At 42.6% G+C, this 20,012-nt stretch overlaps 1 protein-coding gene across 6 annotated transcripts in view; it reads right to left on the reverse strand.

The window, feature by feature from the left end:
• ANKRD17 (ankyrin repeat domain 17) overlaps positions 1–20,012 on the reverse strand; it is a 488,939-nt gene that overhangs the window by 167,237 nt on the left and 301,690 nt on the right. For 4 of the 6 annotated variants that reach the window (XM_029598799.1, XM_029598782.1, XM_029598762.1 and 1 more), the window contains exons 16-19: positions 18,930–19,078; positions 17,234–17,345; positions 13,264–13,409; positions 12,429–12,571 (exon numbers count right to left, since the gene is read on the reverse strand). In XM_029598799.1, coding sequence (XP_029454659.1) covers positions 12,429–12,571; positions 13,264–13,409; positions 17,234–17,345; positions 18,930–19,078 — 550 coding nt within the window. The remainder of the gene's footprint in view (positions 1–12,428; positions 12,572–13,263; positions 13,410–17,233; positions 17,346–18,929; positions 19,079–20,012) is intronic. The other 2 variants (XM_029598806.1, XM_029598771.1) reach the window with 1 other exon arrangement.

The raw sequence follows: 20,012 nt of genomic DNA on the forward strand, positions 1-20,012 counted from the left end.
GACCTCGCCTGCCATTATAATTAATTTTTTTTTTTAAGCAGATCATCCTCCAATGAAATCAGATATTAGTACTCTGAGCAGGAGCCCACAATCAGCAAACAAAAACACTCAATTCAAACAAATTAAATGCTACAGCAAATGTGTGCTTGACAATCTGCCACGAATAAAAAATATGGCACCTCCAACTTTTTATTTTGTAATTTTTCATGTGTACTATTTGTTCTATCTCCAGTGTATGTATGTGCTTATTACACTGCCACCTAGTGTCATCTTGGGATATTGCTTAACTTATGAGTCTGCAAAGTGTAACATTCCCTTTTCTGATTATTGTTGGATACTGTTTGAATGTTTCTGAACTTCCTATTGGATCTGTAGCTGTTTTGCTCTCTCTGCTTTTTATTGGTCCCTTGAATCAGAGCAATCTTGCATTGTTCCCTGCCTGGAAGGATTTTTCAGTTTGGGAAAAGGCTCATAGCTCATCCTGAATCTTCCTCCATTATAGAAGCTTGGCTCTTCCACCTATTTATTAATATCTACAGTTTCTACAACAGCTGCAGTTGTCTCTCTCTGACTACTGAGGATCCAGAGACTTATAATAGCAATTCTTGGTGCCTTGTCACAGTGTTGAACTGTTCATCATTCTAATAAATGTTGTTTGGTATTCAAGAACTGAATTCTTTGGTATTTGAAGACCGAATTCTAGTGACTCAAGCTAAACACCAGTAAACCATTTATGAATAGTATAATTGAGAACATAAGACTATAGATAATTATGTATCATTTAACCTACAAATACACAGAAGTAAAAAAATTAAAAAGTATGCAGCTTATTGATCTGAAGGCATTTGATTCACTAAGCTAAGAATATATAGGAGAAATTGTGGAGGCTATGGTAGAAGAAGTATTCAACTAAAGCAGGGGTGGCCAACTCCAATCCTCGAGAGCCAAACTGGCCAAGTTTTCAAGATATCCACAATAAATATACATGAGATAGATCTGCATACAATAGAGGCAGTATATACAAATCTGTCTCATACATATTCATTGTGGATATTCTGTAAACGTGACCTGTTTGTGGTTCTCGAGGACCAGAGTTGGCCACCCCTGAACTAAAGAGATTTCATAGTCAGTGGCTTTTTTTTTTTTAATTAATTCTATTTCCTGGCCTGGCAGTTTCCCTCTGATCTTTTGGGTTTCAGATCAATTTGGCCTGATTGGGACTATATCAGAATGAGCCTTCATTTGCAACTAACTGAGGTTTTCATCCTATTGTATCCCCTCTCCCTTCTATCTAGCCCATCCACAGGCCATACATCCAGTGCGTATCTACTCAGTCTGGCCACTATGTGACAATGCTATGCAGTCACTGAGATGCCAACCACCTTGGCCCAAAGGCTGTGAATGCTTCCTCCATAGCATCCCCCTATTGGCCAAGGGAGCAGAAGCCAGGCTTGGGAATCCAACTTTGACCTCCCATATGGTAGCACAAAACACTGCCACTGAGCTAGCCAACTGGCTGAGAGAGATTTTTCTAGTAAATCTAGTTAATAAAGGAGCAAGGCAAGCATGTATAATTGCCCCATTACCACTTAACTTAATACTTTCTTTTGTTGAGGAAATGAAGAATGAAAACCTTTACCCCACAAAAGAAAGGGAATCTTACTATAAACTGTCTTATGAATACTTGCAATGCAGTTCTGATGGTATTGTCTAGAACAGGCTGGCAAAAAATAGAGATGTTCATTTGCTCCTGTTTGCTTCCAGGAATTTATGCATGTAAATGCTGACATGCATAAAACTGTATTTTATGTATTGAGTTTTATATACCGTTATTTGGTAGAGCTATCATAACGGTTTACAAAATATGCAATTATCATACAAAAGTATGCAATTATCATAGTAGTTGGGCACAGTAAAACTTTGTGAACAATATACATTTTTTTTTCTTAGTAGATGTATAACAGTAGAGTGAGGAGAACATTTTCATAAAATTTAACGAATCAAGTCAGAGAGCAGGGAGGGGTAGAAAGGGAGGGTAGGGGGTACATCAGGAGAGCAGGAAGAAAGAGGATTATGTATGCAAGTTCGGTTGAGAGCTGGGATGATCAGGCGTCAGAGTTAGAATAGAATTTGCAGAATAAAAATGTTTTTAGGTCTTTTTTAAATGTTTTCAGGTTGTGCTGGGTTCTCAGGGCTTTAGGTAGGGTGTTCCAAATTTTGGGGGAAGCGATGGAAAATGCTCTCTCTCGTGTAGTTGAAAGATGAGCGTCTCTGATGGTGGGGATGTTTAAGTATCCTGCGTTGTTAGAGCGTAGTTTTCTTTGTGGATTTTGGGGGGTTATGTTTAAGCCTTTTAGTCCATGTAAAACAATTTATGAGCATAACGTTCTGGAAACAAATGACACAAAATGTGCTTTTTGGAATGGATATAGTAAATGTTTTTTGATCCAACAGCAAATTACATGAAAACTTTTTCCTTCACAGCTCTAGCAAAGAATGCTGCTGAATATGAATATATATATATATATATATTTTTTTTTTTTTTTAATTGTAATGACAAATCTAAAATTGACCTAAAAAATCAATACATTTAAAAAAAAAAAAATTACCCTGGAGGAAAAATATTAAAACTGCATCAAATTATGAATGCCTAGGGAAAACCTTTAATCATGATTAATTTTGTAGAAAAAGATAAGAACACGAGTCATTAAATTAGGTCAAGTGAATATTTATTTAACTTTCATGTATGGTGGATGTAATATGACTGAGATAATTAAGACAGCACATCAAATGCTGCATCAAAGAACATCCTGAATAGAGCTAAGGCAAAATCTAAATAACGAAAAATTTCAATAGAAGTAACCCAAAGTGCGTGGGGTTTTTTTTGGTTTTTTTTTAAAGAAGAGCTTTGGTAAACCACTCTAGCAGTGTCTCCTGCTGGAACAAATACGTGTGCTATGTTAGTCCACTCTAGAAAAGGGTCATAGCTCTAGAAAGCTAGTGATGAAAGCAGAGTTGCTTACCTGTAACAGGTGTTCTAGGACAGCAGGATGTTAGTCCTCACAGATGGTCGCAACAGATGAAGCCCGGCACGGAAAACTTTGACTGGCACACTGAGCATGCCGCTATCCGAGCATCCACGCGGGGTCCCCTTCAGTCTCGCAACACAGAATTCATGAGCAAAAAAAATAACAAAATGCAGGAGAACCCAACTCTGTGGTGTGGCGGGCGGGTTTCCTGAGGGCTAACATCCTGCTGTCCTGGGAGAACACTTGTTACAGGTAAGCAACTCTGCTTTCTCCTAGACAAGCAGGATAGTAGTCCTCACAGATGGGTGAATACCAAGCTACAGGCTGCTCCTGGTAAGGCTTATGACCAATAGGCACCGAACCAGGTGCCAACAGGCATAAAAATAACTGCGGTGTTGTTGGTAACACAGGGAGACAGTATGAACCCACACAATGGGCCCTAGGCAGGGAGAGTTGGGTTTTTAAGCCTGGAAGAGGTTACAAAGGACAGATTGGTTGAAGTTACTGTCATCTCGACCATCCTTGTCCAAGCAGTAGTGAGCAGTAAATGTGAGAGGGAACTCCATGTCGTGGCTCTGCAGATTTTGGCAAAGGGAACAGCTTGTAAGTGTGCTACCAATGCCGCCATAAGAACATAAGATATGCCATACTGGGTCAGACCAAAGGTCCATCAAGCCCAGTATCTTGTTTCCAACAGGGGCCAATCCAAGTAACAAGTACCTGGCAAGTACCAAACATCAGATAGATCACAAGCTATTATTGCTTATTAATTACAATCATAGTAGGTTATGGATTTATCTTCTAGGAACTTATCCAAACCTTTTTGGATACCAAAAACCACACCCTCTGGCAATGAATTCCAGAGCTTAACTATGTGATGAGTGAAAAAGAATTTCCTTGGATTTGTTTTATGCAGTGCCCCTGGTCCTTCTATTATCTGAGAGAGTAAATAATCAATTTATATTAACTTGTCCAAGTCCTTTCATGATTTTGTAGACTTCTATCATAACCCCCCCTCCCCCGACAGTCTCACCTCCAAACTGAACAGCCCTAACTTCTTTAGCCTTTCCATAAAGGGCAGCGATTCCATGCCCTTTATCATTTTAGTTACCCTTCTCTGCACTTTTTCCAGTGCAGCTATATCCTGTGTGCAGTGACCAGAACTGCACACAGTATTCAACGGGCGGTCTCACCATAGAACGATACAGAGGCATTATGACATTTTCCGTTTTATTTTCCATTCCCTTCCTAATAATTCCTAACATTGTTTGCTATTTTGATCACCACAGCACACTGGGCAGATGATTTCAATGTATTATCTGCTATGACGCCTAGATCTCTTTCCTGGGTAGTAACTCCTAAGATAGAACCTAACATTGTGTAACTACAGCAAGGGTTATTTTTCCCTACATGCATGACTTTGCACTTGTCCACGTTAAATCTCATCTGCCATTTGGAAGCCCAATCTTCCAGTCTTGCAAGGTCCTCCTGCAATTCATCACAATCCGCTTGAGATTTAACTACTCTACATAATTGTGTGTCATCTGCAAATTTGATCACCTCACTCGATGTACCCCTTTCCAGATCATTTATAAATATATTAAAAAGCACTGGTCCAAGTACAAATCCCTGAGGCACTCCACTGTTTTTCCACTTTGAAAACCGACCATTTAATCCTCCTTTCTTTTAACCAACTTGCAATCCACAAAAGGACATCACCACCTATCCCATGATTTTTTTAGTTTTCTTAGAAGCCTCTCATGCGTGACTGTCAAACGCCTTCTGAAAATCCAAACACACCACATCGTCCGGTTCACCTTTGTCCACATGTTTATTCACCCCTTCAAAAAAAGTAGGAGATTTGTGAGCTAAGACTTCCCTTGGATAAATCCATGCTGACTATGTCCAATCAAACCATGACTATCTAAATGTTTTGTGATTTTATTCAACAGTTTCCACGATTTTTCTTGCCACTGAAGTCGGGCTCACCGGTCTAAAGTTTCCCGGATCACCACAGGATCCCTTTTTAAATAGAGGGGTTACATTGGCTATCTTCCAATCTTCAGACACATCAAATGATTTTAATGATAGGTTACAAATTTTTACTAACTAGGTCTGAAATTTCATTTAGTTCCTTCAGAACCCTGGGGTGTATACCATCCAGTCCAGGTGATTTACTACTCTTCAGTTTGTCAATCGGGCCTACCACATCTTCTAGGTTCAGTTGATCTGAATCATCACCAATGAAAACCTTCTCCAGAACGGGTATCTCTCCAATATCCTCTTTCAGTAAACACTGAAGCAAAGAAATAGTTTTTTGTTTTTGTTTTTTTGTTTTGTTTTATTTATGCCAGTTTATAATAATTACAAGAACAAATCTTGAACAGGAAAATTGAGAGTTAGATCATATAAACAAATAACACCAAGTATTAAATCAGGAAATAACATTATTCTAAACTCTCTATATTAAAGTCCTCATATAGAGGGGGTAGATCATTCACTACCTTAAGGGAAAAAAAAGAGCGAAAACTCATAAGAAATACGCAGATAGTTAACAGCGACAATTTTACACTCTATGAGGGACTAGGTGCCTCTGAACTGGGTACTGCGGGTGTGGCAGATGTTATGGGGGGTTTTCCCACCAAGAAATGGGTTAACTGAGGTGGATAAAAAAAGACAAGTATTTTCTAGATATTTCACCACACACTTACATGGAAATTTAAAAAAAAATCTCCCCCCAATTAACAAGACCTGTGGTCTCAGTAAGAGGAATGCTTTCCTCCTCTTCTGGGTCTCACGTGAGACGTCTGGGAAAGCTCTTATTTTACATCTCATAAAGCACTCATTTCTATATCTCAATGATACCTTTAGTAGCCATTCCCTATCAGTCTCTAGTGCCAAAATCACTATGAGAGTTGCAGGGACTGCTAACTCCAAATCTGAAGCCTCCAGAACTGCAGAAAGATCAAGAGACAGTTCCTGTGTTGGTCTTAAGGAATCCATTCCCCCTTCTTGGTCAGCAGGCTCTCTTCTGGATTTGGGTAAATAGAATATCTTTGTAATAGGCGGTAACGCGGAGTCTGAGACCTTGAGAATTTCCATTAAATATTTCTTAAAGACCTCTCTCGGAGACCTTAGAGGTATCTGAGGAAAATTAATAAACCTCAGGTTTCTGCTTTTAACCAGATTCTCTAAATTTTCAATTTTCAAAGCTGTGTTACTTTTATCTTTGAACATCAATAACTGTTTGTTGAATCCCATTTATCTCTATATTGATCCATGGTGAGACCGCACCTTGAATACTGTGTACAATTCTGGTCACTGCATCTCAAAAAGGATATAGTTGCGACGAAGAAGGTAAGAGAAGGGCAACCAAAATGATAAAGGGGATGGAACAACTCCCCTATGAGGAAAGGCTGAAGAGGTTAGGACTGTTCAGCTTGGAGAAGAGATGGCTGAGGGGGGATATGGTAGAGGTCTTTAAGATCATGAGAGGTCTTGAACAGGTAAATGTGAATTGGTTATTTACACTTTCAAATAATAGAAGGACTTGGGGGCATTCCAGGAAGTTTGCAAGTAGCACATTTAAGACAAATTGGAGAAAATTCTTTTTCACTCAACGCACAATAAAGCTCTGGAATTTGTTGCCAGAGGATGTGGTTAGTGCAGTTAGTGTAGCTGGGTTCAAAAAAGGTTTGGATAAGTTCTTGGAGAAGAAGTCCATTAACTGCTATTAATCAAGTTTACGTAGGGAATAGCAACTGCTATTAATTGTATCAGTAGCATGGGATCTTCTTAGTGTTTGGGTAATTGCCAGGTTCTTGTGGCCTGGTTTGGCCTCTGTTGGAAACAGGATGCTGGGCTTTATGGACACTTTGTCTGACCCAGCATGGCAATTTCTTATGTTTTTCTTATGTTCTTAAATGAAGAGTTGCTTGGACTGCTGTGGCATGCAGTGCCCACTTACAGTCCCAACTGTGTACAGCCTCTTCGCCTTGGTGACAATAAGGTCTCAGGAAAAAGGTGGGCAGAATAGCAGACTGATTAAGATGAAAGTCAGTCACCACCTTAGACAGAAATTAGGGTGAGTACTCAGGACCATCCTATCATGAAAGAACTTCATGTGGGGCGGATACATCACCAACGTCTGCGAGCTGAAGCGAACACCACGAGGAAGAGAACCTTCCAAGTTAGGTACCTCAGATCACATAGGCTCAAATGCGTCACGCATGAGCCATTCTAGCACCACGTTGAGGTCCCAGGACACAACAGAATGATGTGGGGGGGGGGGGCTTCAACCCCTACATAAATTGCCCTACTATGGCTGCACAGAGATGGGCGTACCACCAATCCCTTGATGGTATGTGCTGATGGACCCTGACCAAGTTGGTCTTCAGGCCAGTCTCCAAAAGGTTGCTACAGGTAGTCTAGCAACTGCGGCATGGGGCAGGCGAATGGATCCAAGCCACGACCTCCACACCAGATGGAGAACCTCATCCACTTGAGCCTGCAAGACTTCCTGGTAGAAGGCTTTCTTGAAGCTACCAGTATCTGAGACACGTCGTCAAAGAGGTCGAGGGACTGTAGGACTAGCCTTTCAACATCCAGGCCATCAGAGCTAATGAGCTGAGATTTGGATGGCGCAGCCTGCCCTGATCCTGTGTGATCAGATCGGGGGAGGTCCCCAAACGGATGGGCTCTCTGACCAACAGGTCCTACAGGATTGGAAACCAGACCTGCCATAACCAATATGGGGCTATTAGGATCATGGTCCCCTTGTCCTGCTGGAGCTTCAAGAAAGTCTTCATTACCAGCAGAAGCAGAGAATATGCATACAGGAGACCCTTGCTCCAGTAGTGGGCAAAGGCTTCTGAGGCTGGCTTCCCTTCGCTCCTTTATAGAGAGCAGAAGTGGCTGACGTTGCTGTTGCAAGGGGAGGCAAAGAGATCCACATCCAGTATTCCCCAAAGGTGGAGACCTGGTCCGCTACCGAGGGGGTCCAGCCACCACATTTTCCATCCCAGCCAGGTATATCACTCGCAACAGCATGCTTGGGATAGGACCCAGGACTATATCTGCACCGCCTCCTGACAAAAGAGGAAGGAGCCCATGCCTCTCTGTTTATTGATGTACCACATCACAACCTGATCATCTGTTTGGATCAGGACAGCTTTGAGGGACAAACTATCCCGAAATGCCAAGATAGCGTAGCGGATCGCTCGGAGCTCCAGGAAATTGATCTGGCAGCGAGCTTCCTGTGCCATTCATAGATCCTGTGTATGGAGGCTCTCCACATGTGCTTCTCAACCTAGGTTGGGTGCATCGGTGTTGAGCACAATCTGGTGTGAGGGAGCTTGAAACGGAATTCCTTGCTCCAGATTGGAGAGATTTTCCCACCAAGACAGGGAGGCAAGAAGAGACTGCTTGATGCAGTCACGTGCATTGAGGTCCTAGGTTGCCTACAGCCACAGAGCACTGCGCACATACAAGCAGGCAAATGGGTAACGGACAGACGCAGCCATGTGACCCAGAAGATGGAGCAACAGGCGAGCGGAAACCTGACTGCAGTGGACCAATCCCACCTGTGATGCCAGGACAAGTGCTTGGTCGTGGGGCAGAAATGCCTTGGCCTGAACTTTGTCTAGTCTGGCTCCAATAAAGCCCAGATGTGAAGATGGACTGAGATGGGACTTGGAGTAGTTGATGACAAACCCCAGAGACTGCAGAACATATGGGCAGTTAGCGTCAGGGAGCGGAGCACCCGCTGTTGGGTGTTACTTCTGATTAACCAATCGTCCAGATAGGGGAACACGTGCACTCCCTGCCTCTGCAGGTGTGCCCCCACAACTGTCAGGCACTTGGTGAAGACCCATGGAGCTGAAGCGAGGCCGAAGGGCAACACACAGTATTGGAAATGCTCCTTGCCTACTAGAAAGCAGAGCTAGTTCCTATGGCTGGGGAAGATCTCGATGTGGGCGAAGGCATCCTTTAGATCGAAGGAGCAGAGCCAGTCTCCATTTTGGAGGAGAGGGATTAGGGTGCCCAAACTTATTTATGAAGATATTCTTCCCTGTGTAGGGTAAATCAGACAACTTCTCCTGGACCTCTGATCAAAGGTCCGAAGCCAGGCCATTCTGTGGGCACCAATGCCCGCTGCAGCCACCCTTACTGCCATTTCAAAAATGTTGTAGGTGGACTGCACCTCGTGTTTGCCCGCCTCCAGGCCTTGCTGTACTACCATCATGAAAGCATTCTGCTGCTGCTGGGGCAGGCGCTCCGACAATTCCTGGATCTGTTTCCACAGGTTCTGATGGTTTTGGGTCATATACAGTAAGTAGATGCAATATGGGCGATGAGCATAGTGCCCAGAAAGACCTTCCTACCTAGAGCATCTAAGGCCCTGTGTTCCCGACCTGCTGGGGCAGAGGCGTATGTGTGAGCACTTTTGGCCTTCTTGAAGGCAGACTCCACCTCCACAGACTGGTGTGGGAGGTGGTACTTCAAGGCCCAAGGCTTGTGGCACCAGGTAAATGTTGACCGCCTTCCAATTGACCGAAGGAATGAACACAGGATGCTCCCAGATCCTATGGAGAAGTTCCTTGAAGATCTCATGGACTTGGACAGCCACTATCTCCTTTGGGGCATCAACAAAACGGAGGCCTTCCAGAATTTTGTGCCTAGTGTCCTTTTCAGTGAGGAGCTGGAACGGATGGCCTCGGACAAAGCCCGAATGAAGCCCGCAAATGAAAGTTCCTCCGGGGGAGACAGACACCTCTCATTCGGCGGAGATGGTTCGGAAAGAAGGTCATCTGAATGCTCTGAGGAAGACTCAGATGTGTCCTCTCCCCAGGGATCATACAGGGGCTCCTCCTCACTAAGGTCCCTCGAGGACTGGCACAGAGGGGTCCCTGCCCAAGTCTCTCGGCTTTGGCATCGACAGCACAGAGATCCCCGATGGTCCAGGAATGGGATCTGGGAACCCCGGCCACAGCACTAAGGGCCCCGAGGGCACTGTCGGCTGCATGGATTCTGTGCAGGCTCTGGCACTGGCATGGGGACCGATGGCAGCTTGATATCCCTCAGGGTTCGGAGCACTGCCTGCTAAACCCTGCAGTCAGCTCCTCCTGAAAGTCCACTGTAGTTAAGATAGATGGAGGAGGAGGAGGCAGCGGCAGCATCACTAGAGCCTCCTCGGAGCCACAAGGAGGCTCAGTGCCGAGCATCGCAACCGGTGGGGAATGCCTTGGACTCCCGGGTTTGATAAAGGATGGTGCCTCTTCTCCACAGGGTTGCTTTGGTGGCAGTACGAAGGCTGCCGAACCGGGTCCGGTGCTGTTCCCCAACGACGACCAGTGATGATGCTTGCGGGACTTCCCTCTGTGCTCAGCCCAGTCTTTCCCCAGAGCCAAGGAGGGTGAAGATCCTGACATCCTTGAGTGCGATGACACCGGAGACAGCCTGTCACGGCTCATCTCTCACGAGAGGGACCTGCCTGAGGGGCAGAGAGGGACGTCGTATCTAACGGCTCCCCTTGGCCTCTAGGTGTCGACGCCCCCCCAGTGCCGGTGTAGATGGATCAGACTTTTTGGCAAAAAGCTTTTCCATGTTATCCAGCCAGGCCCGACGGCCTTTGGGGGTCATCTGATCACACAGATGGCATCCTCTGAAGTCATGAGATGCCCCCAGGCAAAGGATACAAACCTCATGCGGATCAGTAATCGACATGGTCTGTGGGCACTGGGAGTACCGGTGAAAACCAGACACCACCATGAAAAGTAGCCGGTGAGCGGTCGATGGCCATCGGTCACCAAGAGGCGACTCGCCAGGAACCGACCGCACGAAGGGAAAATTTAAACACCTACCGCACACTGGACTGCACAAACCGAAGAGGGACCCGGCTCAAATAACATTGACAAACGACTGGGAAAAACCTTTGAAAAGGATGAGCTAAAAGCTGAGGCTCCACTACAGCGAGGCAACTACTTCACGGAAAAAGAAGAGACTGAAGGGGGTCCCCACATGGACGCACAGATAGTAGCATGCTGGGCATGCTCAGTGTATCAGTCAAAGTTGTAGAAACTTTGACAAAAGTTTTCCGTGTCAGGCTCCATCTGATGTTACCCATCTGTGAGGACTACCATCCTGCTTGTCCTAGGAGAATGTATTTAATATACTACCTAACTTCTTAATTGATCTTTATTCCTGATATTCTCAAATCAGAATAAGAAAAATGTCCACTTTTATATCAGACTCAAAACATGTTTCTTTACTGGTTTAAGATTATAATTAGGGGCAACAAATTCCAGAAACAATACTATTTAGAAAAACTGAAATTTGGTAAGCTAACTAGAGAACAAGAATGGAATAACAGAATTAAACTAAACAGCTTAAAATTCTTCTGAGAAATAGTTGCAAGATCAAAAACAATATATTAAAAGTGTGTGATTTCCAAATGAGATATGAGACAGGGATATTTTATATCCAACAGATTCTGCAGAGAAAGATCTCATGATGGGATGGGAAACTTAAGAATATGAAAGACCAATAAAGAAAGGAAGGACACAGAAAATTCAATTATTGTCCAAAAAGCTCAAAATTTTATTTGTATTCTAAGCAAGTGAAACATTCAGGTTTGTCAGCATCCAGCCAAAAATATGCATATCAGTAATTTCATGGTCCCCCTACTGACATGTATATTTTTGGTAGGATGCTGACAATCTGAATGCTTTGCTTGCTTAGAAAACAAACAAAACTTTGAACTTTTTGGACATGAACTTTCTACGTCCTTCGTTTCTTTATTGGTCTTTCATTTTCTATGGTTGGACCTTCGCCTATTACCTTACTTGCTCAAGCTTAAGAGTATTCCATGCAGGCGACTACATCTGGATTTCGAATACCCAACACTAGTAATTGCTTTAATAAGATTAACCAAACCATTCACATAAAACAAATGAGGGTAAGTGAAACAAGATTCCTTCTGAGCTGGCCTGAGTGCTGACATTTCATTTTAGGAAACGTGGAAACATTAAATCTGTCTGTTCTATTTTCCAGTTTAAAAATTGGAAAGTGCCACCTGTTCACAGGGACCTTGAAAAAATATCGGCAATGATATTTTATGAATTGTATTATCGGTTGTATATATAAAATAAACAATCAATAAAAAGAAGAAAACATGTTGCTACTACAGGGATGAATGATTATCTAACATGGATAGAGTGTTTTAATTACTGCTGAAGCCCTGGGGATTGTGCAATATTTTTATCCTAATGTTTTTAATGCGCTTTCTAAAACTGGACTAACTGCCAAAGTGAAAGCCTGAAGAGAAAAGGAACTGAATGGTACGTTCTGCACAGACGTTTCAAGGAGGATGGCTTTTCCTAAGTTGAGAAAGAAACTTGCCTAGAGTTGATCTCTGCTCCAGCATTTAGTAAAATTTTGATGATGTTCACATAGCCCCCTGACGCAGCCAGGCTGAGGGGAGTGTAATCGGATACATTCCTGTGTTCTTTGTTTGCCCCTCGAGCCAACAGAAGCTCCACCACCTGAAAAACCACAAAGGGGGGTGAATTTTTTTTTAAGAATCTGCAATGCACCTTAACAAAAATCCCAAGTTGAAATTAAACATCCCAGTCATCCCAATGAAAACATGGTCACATCAGAATAACTCAAGCAGGGAAAAAGATATATACATTAAATGTGTGTATTTTTGAAAATGCAAAACTCTAAGTTGTGGCCTCCCTCTGATGTAACCCCACCACTAAGCCCATCTACTTTTCCCATGGGTAAAAAGCAAGCATACTTTTGATCCCCACACATACTTTCACCTGGGGGAAAGCGGGAGAATTTTCAGACAGCCTATTTACCCGGGCTTTTCAACATTGCCCTCTTGGTGAATCTGTTATTAGTTTACAAATGCCATGGCATAAGGATAACATGACCTAAAGCTGGAAACTAGTCTTCGAATAGCATGTATGTATGTATGTATGTAATATCTAGTTTACTAAATATAAATGTACATGTATTAAGCCAAATCATCCTTACTGTGCTTCCTCTTCTTACCCACCCCCTTTTATAACAACTTACTGTAAACAGAAGGTTTTTTTCCTTACAGCATCCTTAGGACATTATTGGTTATAGCAGTAAAATCATGTCAAACTCTACAGAAGATTTATTGCCTCCAGATCATCTGCCCTTATAGCTGTCTTTCGAAAGGGGTATATATTTAATCTTTTACCTCTTGTCTCCCCCCTGAACAAGCCAGGGATAATGGAGTGTCTTTCGTTCTCTCAGACTGGGCTTCAATATCTGCACCATTGTCTAGCAAGATTTCCACAGCCCCAACGTGACCAGCTGTTGCAGCCAAAATAAGTGGCGTAAATCCTGAAATGCGTACAGCCAGATTTTATTACCAATTTCCACGATAGCTACCCAAGCAAAATTATATAGGTCCGGAAAAGTTCATGAGATTGTATTTGAGCATGAAATAGCAGACCCTGAACTTTGTAATGAATTAGGTCACGTAACTTTGCAACCAAATTACTGATGGGGCAACTTCACCCTGCCCATCCAGTTCTGGCACCTATATAATTGCATTGGGTTTTAACATTTTGTACAACGCAAAGTTGTCTTACCACTGCTGTTTTGTCCCATTAACATTTATACCTGCTTCCTGCAACCCCTGCTTTTCACTTTACACGTTTTTGCTTGTCTTTCCAATCCCTTCTCTTGAGATTGCAAACTATTTGGGACAATGACTCATAACCCAACTTTCCTGCCCTTAGGGTCCTGGTCCATCTTTATTCTTCTGTTTGGTGCAGAAGCCACCATTACTACTTCACATAATGGTTTATGCATTTTGCTCCAACTTTCTGCTGCATGCTCTTTGCAAGAACTGCCAGTATGCGGCTTTCTGTGACCAAACAAGCAAATACCAGTTAAAAGTGGCTATTTTAATCTCTAAACTAAACAAATCCTGACATTGCTGGCATTATTGGCTCCAAATACTTAATCAGTATTTTCACATGCAGCACACATGAGTTGAGTATTCTAAAACTGTAACAAGGAATCAGAAGCAGGGCCGGCTTTAGGATATGGTGAGAGCAGGGCCAATGCCCGAGGCACCGTGCAACGAGGGGCGCCACCAGCGAGGGTCAGCATCAACACTGTTCCCTGTGGTACATGCATGCGTAGCCAAAGAAAAATCCTTAAGCAGCCACACACACGACTCACCATACAGACCCAAACCTGCCCTTGGCAGGAGATAGGGAGGAGCAATGGAAGCCCTTGCCATTGCTCCTCCCCATCACTGCTGGCTCTGTGAGCACAATCAAAACTCATGAACCATCACTTCTTGTATTCCGATTTACTATGTACAAAATCAGAATACAGGAAATCCCACTCTAGGAGTTTTCCCACATGCTCGCAGAGCAGGCAGTGACAGGGAACAGCGGAGGTGGCAGCTCTGTTAAACAGGTATTTTTGCCTGGGAAGAAGGTAAAAGGGAACATGGATGGGCAGATGCAGTGGCAGCAGTGGAGGGAGGCAAGAGGCAGATGCTAGGGATGGGGGATTAAGAGGCTGGAGAGAGGATACTTTTGAGGGGGGGGGAATTCCTGGCCCCTCCAGCACTGCAGTCACCACTCACTCACTTGTATAGAAAACTCATGCTCTCCTACCCACCAAATCTATGCCAAAGACTGGGAATGGGGATCAGTTGGGGGGAAGGGGGTACTATCAACAGTTTTTTGCCCAGGTTGCCATTTGCCCTGATCAAATGTTTGCCCACAATTTATTGTGGATGAAAGATAATTTCAGGACCACTCACAGAAGAGCAACACGTTATATATAAAATAAAATTTAAAGCATTTTACTCTTGGCTGATGAAGGTTAAATCGTTTAACCTTAGGTCTGCTCCCTGGCAGTCCTAAAGTTATCCAACTATGCTAGATAGTTAAAACTAAAAATCAGTTTCATCCGGCAACTGCAGCTGAATAACCAGCTCCATCCGGGAACACCCCTGCCCCGGCCCAGACTTATCCGGCTAACATTTTAACCAGATAAAAAAACTAGGGTGGTCAGAAGAGCAGGATTTTAAATCCCATGGTTTGTTTGGCTAAATACGGGACTTAACCAGACAAATGGCTTTCAATATTGACCTCTTGATGTTTTATTTAAATACCAAATTTAACACTGGGATATTTCTTTCCTGACATCACCTACACCAAGCTCAAGAAGATAACAAAATTTAGTTTTTCATCAGTGCTAATGTCTGGGTTATCAAGATTTGATTTAGAATTTCCTGATCCTATATATAATTTTCAAGGGTGTCTCGGTCACCTCAGTCACACTGAAAAACTCACTTTTTTTTTTTTTTTTTTTTTTAAAGAATATGCCACATTATGCTGGCTCCTCTTTCCTCTCAATTCCATACCAGCCCGTTCATTGTTGGTACCCAAAATATCTTTCAGCAAAAATAACTTTTTGCTCCATCTCAGGCTGTCACGCAATTCAGCATGCACGCACCCCCATGTGTATTCTTACTTCCAGCCCTCTCACCGAGCATCCCTCCCCTGCCAGTCGTGGAGGCAGCTGGCATGTGGTGCTGGCACACAAGTACACGACAGCAGGAAAGCCAGAGAGGGGAGGGAATGCTCTGGGGCTCAATGAGGCTCAAAGATAATTTTTAAAATACTAGCCTAATAGGTTCAGGGATGAACCAACGAGCAGGAGAGAGCGTGGAATTTGGGACCGACAGTGGTTTTGGAATCTAAAGTGCTTGCTGGATCAACTCATGGGAAAGGGCCAAAGACAGAGGGGAAGTACTGTTTCTGCTCCCGCTACTGACAGAGAGGCCAACAATCAAAACAAGACACTAAAAAAAAAAAAAAAAAAGCAAACTGGGGAGATGGGGGAAAGAGTGCTGGGGTAGGGCTGGAGAGAAAAGTACTGGGTGCGGAAGGATGGGGGAAGAAAGCACTGGGAAGTGGGCTGGAGTCAGCCTGGGGTTGGGGGCAGCTAAAAGAGGACTAGGGTACAATTTTTTTTACCCATCATTTTTTAAATAGGCAATTCCATTCTTTTTTTTTTTGTTGTTTTAATTTGGCAAAATTTGAGTTTCCTGCCTCTGCTCCCCTTTACATTTGGTCTCATTATGTATGTATAATCGTGGATTGTATTTTACTGCCTCGAGAACAATCAGGAGATTAGTTACACATGTAACATACTTTTACAGAAAATCTCTCAATGCATATTAAAAGAGCCAGGAACCTTGATAAGAGGACTACAAACCCACCATTTTGGTTTTGCTCCAGATTTCCCTTTAGTAGTCAACAGCAGCTGTTTGATTTTTTTTTTTTTTATGGAGATGGTGAAGAATGTACAGACCAAGTGCCCAACATGATGCTCATGGCCGATTTTCCTACCATTCCATATACAGCTCACCAGCAAACTGAACGTCTGCCGACGTGTATTTTAATTTTATATACATTCCACTTTTCAGGCTCTTCAAAGCGGTTTAAATTCAGGTACTATAGGTATTTCCCAATTACTAGAGGGCTTGCAATCTAACATGCTGGTGGCCTTTCACACCTCAGCTAAAAAATAAAATGTTTCCTAGAGATGCCTTGCTTTATCTGCTTGAGAACTTGTATGCAACAGGTGTCTGCGATTACTTACAACACCTGTCATTTTCCTTCACCCCCTCCCCAGACTTTGCTCTCTAGTCCTCCCTCAAAACTGCTTAACCATGTGTTCCTGATGCCTTTTGACTTTATGCAAACGAAACCCCTATGACCTTGCATCAGACAGATTTCCACTTCCTCATTTTTCATTCCTAAACCATCGGTTATTTGGCATTTGCATATTTGTCTTCTTGTTGACACCCTATATACCAACTCTCTTGGAAAGATATCATGGTGTACATCACCTTAGCTGCTGCTAACAAGCTTGCCAACATAAATCCTATGTCAGGCTGCACTGCGGAAAGCTGGACCAGGACCAAAATACAATGGGGCTGAAAGGCGAGCATTTGTATGCCCAGACAGACAGACAGAAGTCTTAGCCCTGACCCTAATTCTCTGAAAGTCTTAATGACAGTACTATGGGAAAATGAAATCACATAAAACATGGTCTACCAACCCAGCACGTATAGCACTGGAGCGACAAGGCTTGCTATTACCGCTTTACCACAATGAAAAAACATTCACCTTTCTTATCTCTGTGTTCAATGTTGGCTCCGCGTTCCAGTAGGGTTTGCACCAGTTCTTCATGGCCACCAGCACACGCAAGGGTCAATGCCGTGTCATGATTACTCTCCGTCTAAAGGCAACACACAAGTTATGCGAACGCACACCCAAATCTTTGAGAAACAGACTTTTGCCAGGGATTCAGAATTTTCCTAGCTGTACTCAGGCCAACAGCTTCACATCTTCCAATCATAATCCTGTGTTGCACTGAAAACTAGCTCATAAAACATCTCCAGTGCTTCATATGTACCAGTCAGACTAACCAAACCCACACATAAACTACTCAGTAAGAGCAAAGGCAGCACAAAGAAGAGCTGTCTAATCTGTGTAAATTTTAGTGCTAAAAAATCCATTTAGGTCCTCAAAAAGTGCTCTATACACTCTTTTCGTCAGAAAATAAAAGATATTTATTGTGGAATTATAGAGGCTTGATCACTGAAAATATAAATGAAAAGAATTAATAAAAAAAAAAAAGAGGAAAATTAGCAATTTAACACCTCTTTAAACCAAATGAAATGCTAACAGATGGAAAACTATGACTGCTAGAAAAAAATCCAAGCAAATACTAAATCCCTTAGCTATGAGAAGTTCATAAATTGAGGGCGGCTTCAATCAAGCACAGAATGATTTATTTCCATATTTTAATATGCTGCCTTTGCAAAAAGTGTTGAGTCTTTTCACAAGGAACTGGCAAAATTTGAACTGTGCAACTTGCCATGTACAGGAAGACATTCTTCTCGTTGCTGCCAGCTCTTTGTATACTGTGACTCTAGTTAGCTGCACGTCAGTCTCCCTACTCACTGAACAGTATTTTTTTTTATAATTTGACCTCTGCCATTATCAGAGGAACCCACTGACCATGGTATTTGGCTTGCTCAGTAGTCAAAGACCTGTAGCATCATAAAGTGCATCCAAGCAAGTCTTCTCCCGCTGCCTAACTAATGACTTATGATCTCATAGTCTGTGATAGAATGCTATTCGTCAGGCATGGCTAGGCAGAGGATGGAAACAATCTTTCGTTTCTTAATTATAGAAATAGGTAAAATGTCAACATCCACATGAAGAAAATATATTTTAAATAAAAGAAAGCCACCCTAAAAGGGGGGCAGAGATTTGATGCTCTAATTGGAGAGGAGAAAACTTGGGATAGGTGAAAGGGAAGCTCTAATTTTTAGGGTTTGCAGTTTTGGCTGTCTTCTAACCCACGATTTGGGAACACTAAGCAAAGGCTAAGAGCACTCCCAGGGAATAGTAACCTAAATATTTATGTGAGAAGTTAGTTATTTTTAAAAACATTTTCCTCTCAAAATGTAAAATGCAGCACAATGGATCTGTCAGTCAACAGAAACTTTCATTAACACTTTCAAATTAAACACTAACTTTCTGCTTCTCGTAATAAAAAGTTAAAAAGAACAAAACAAAAAATAAAACCCACTTATGCAGAAAATCCAGCTGATTTAAAGTGTTTGGCCTAGAATAATGAACACAAGGATTATTGAAACCAATTCAAACTGCATCTTATGCAAGCTCTCAATTTTCACCAAATACATTAAGCTTGACTGGGACAAAAAAAGGGGGATAAATATGCTTTATTGTCGGAACGTCTTACGATGATGCTTACAAAGATCCCTGATGATGAAGAGTATTTTGTACTCACCTGTGCATCTATATCTATGGCAGGGTAGATGGGAAGCATGGTGGAAGGAGAGATGACAGGGCTTGGAGTTGGAGTCTGTGGTTGAGAGATGGAGGCTGCAATGCTGTGGGTAGGAGTGTTTGACATTGCAGACGTTCTTCCACTCACTGCTGTTGAACAAAATGTCTACAATTAGTTAATTTTAAGCTGTAACCAAAATAAAAAAAGGCATTTGCCTTTCCTAATGAAGAAAAAAAAATCTCGAACTGTAAATTTAACACGTAGCGGCTGATTCATCAAGGTCTTTTCCCATAGACAGAATTCATAAAGCTTTGAATAATGATGCTCCACAGTGTTATTAGCTCTTTGTTGAAGATATACAGACCAGAGAGGAATACGAGATCTTCCGGGCAGTGTTTGCTTGATTTACCTTGTACTCTCAGTGGGGCTAACAGATTCCCGGTAAAGAATGTTTTCTATATCAGGTCCTATGCTATGGAACAATTTCCTGGATATCCTCCGAAGAGAGTCCAGCTTTAGGATTTTTAAAAGGGAGTTTGGAAAAGCATTTTCTTAGATCCAGTGGAAACAAAGTTAGTCTGTCTCGATTTCGGTCAGAAGGAGACACATTGGCAATTTTAGAGATGCTCCCGTATGATAATGGCAGACTTTTGATGTTTCAAATATTTGTTACTTGTATGTGTTATTGTAAGCTGTTTAGAATTTTAGATAACATGGTACAGAAAATTGTTAATAAAGTATCAGGTCCTTAATATACCAAGGGCTGTCTTTGAGCTGAGAAGAGTTTAGGCTGCATTTGGATTTCCAGAAGGCATCTGACAAAGTTCCCTCATAAAAGACTTCTGAGAAAATTTTTAAAAAGTCATGGGATAGGCGGCCATGTCCTATTGTGGATCATCATCACTGTATTTCACACACTTCCAATGGATGAGATCAGAGCACGATACAGAATAGCATAAAAAGGAGTCTGCTCCAACAGTGTCAACAAGGGAAAGCAATCAGAGGAGAGGAGGCAAGGGAAGTGTAGAGCGTAGAGACGAGAGGAAAGGAAGAGAAAGCCAGAACAAAGAGGCGGTACTAAGT

This window comes from Rhinatrema bivittatum, chromosome 1, assembly GCF_901001135.1.
Source record: "Rhinatrema bivittatum chromosome 1, aRhiBiv1.1, whole genome shotgun sequence".
Taxonomy (NCBI): Eukaryota; Metazoa; Chordata; class Amphibia; order Gymnophiona; family Rhinatrematidae; genus Rhinatrema; species Rhinatrema bivittatum.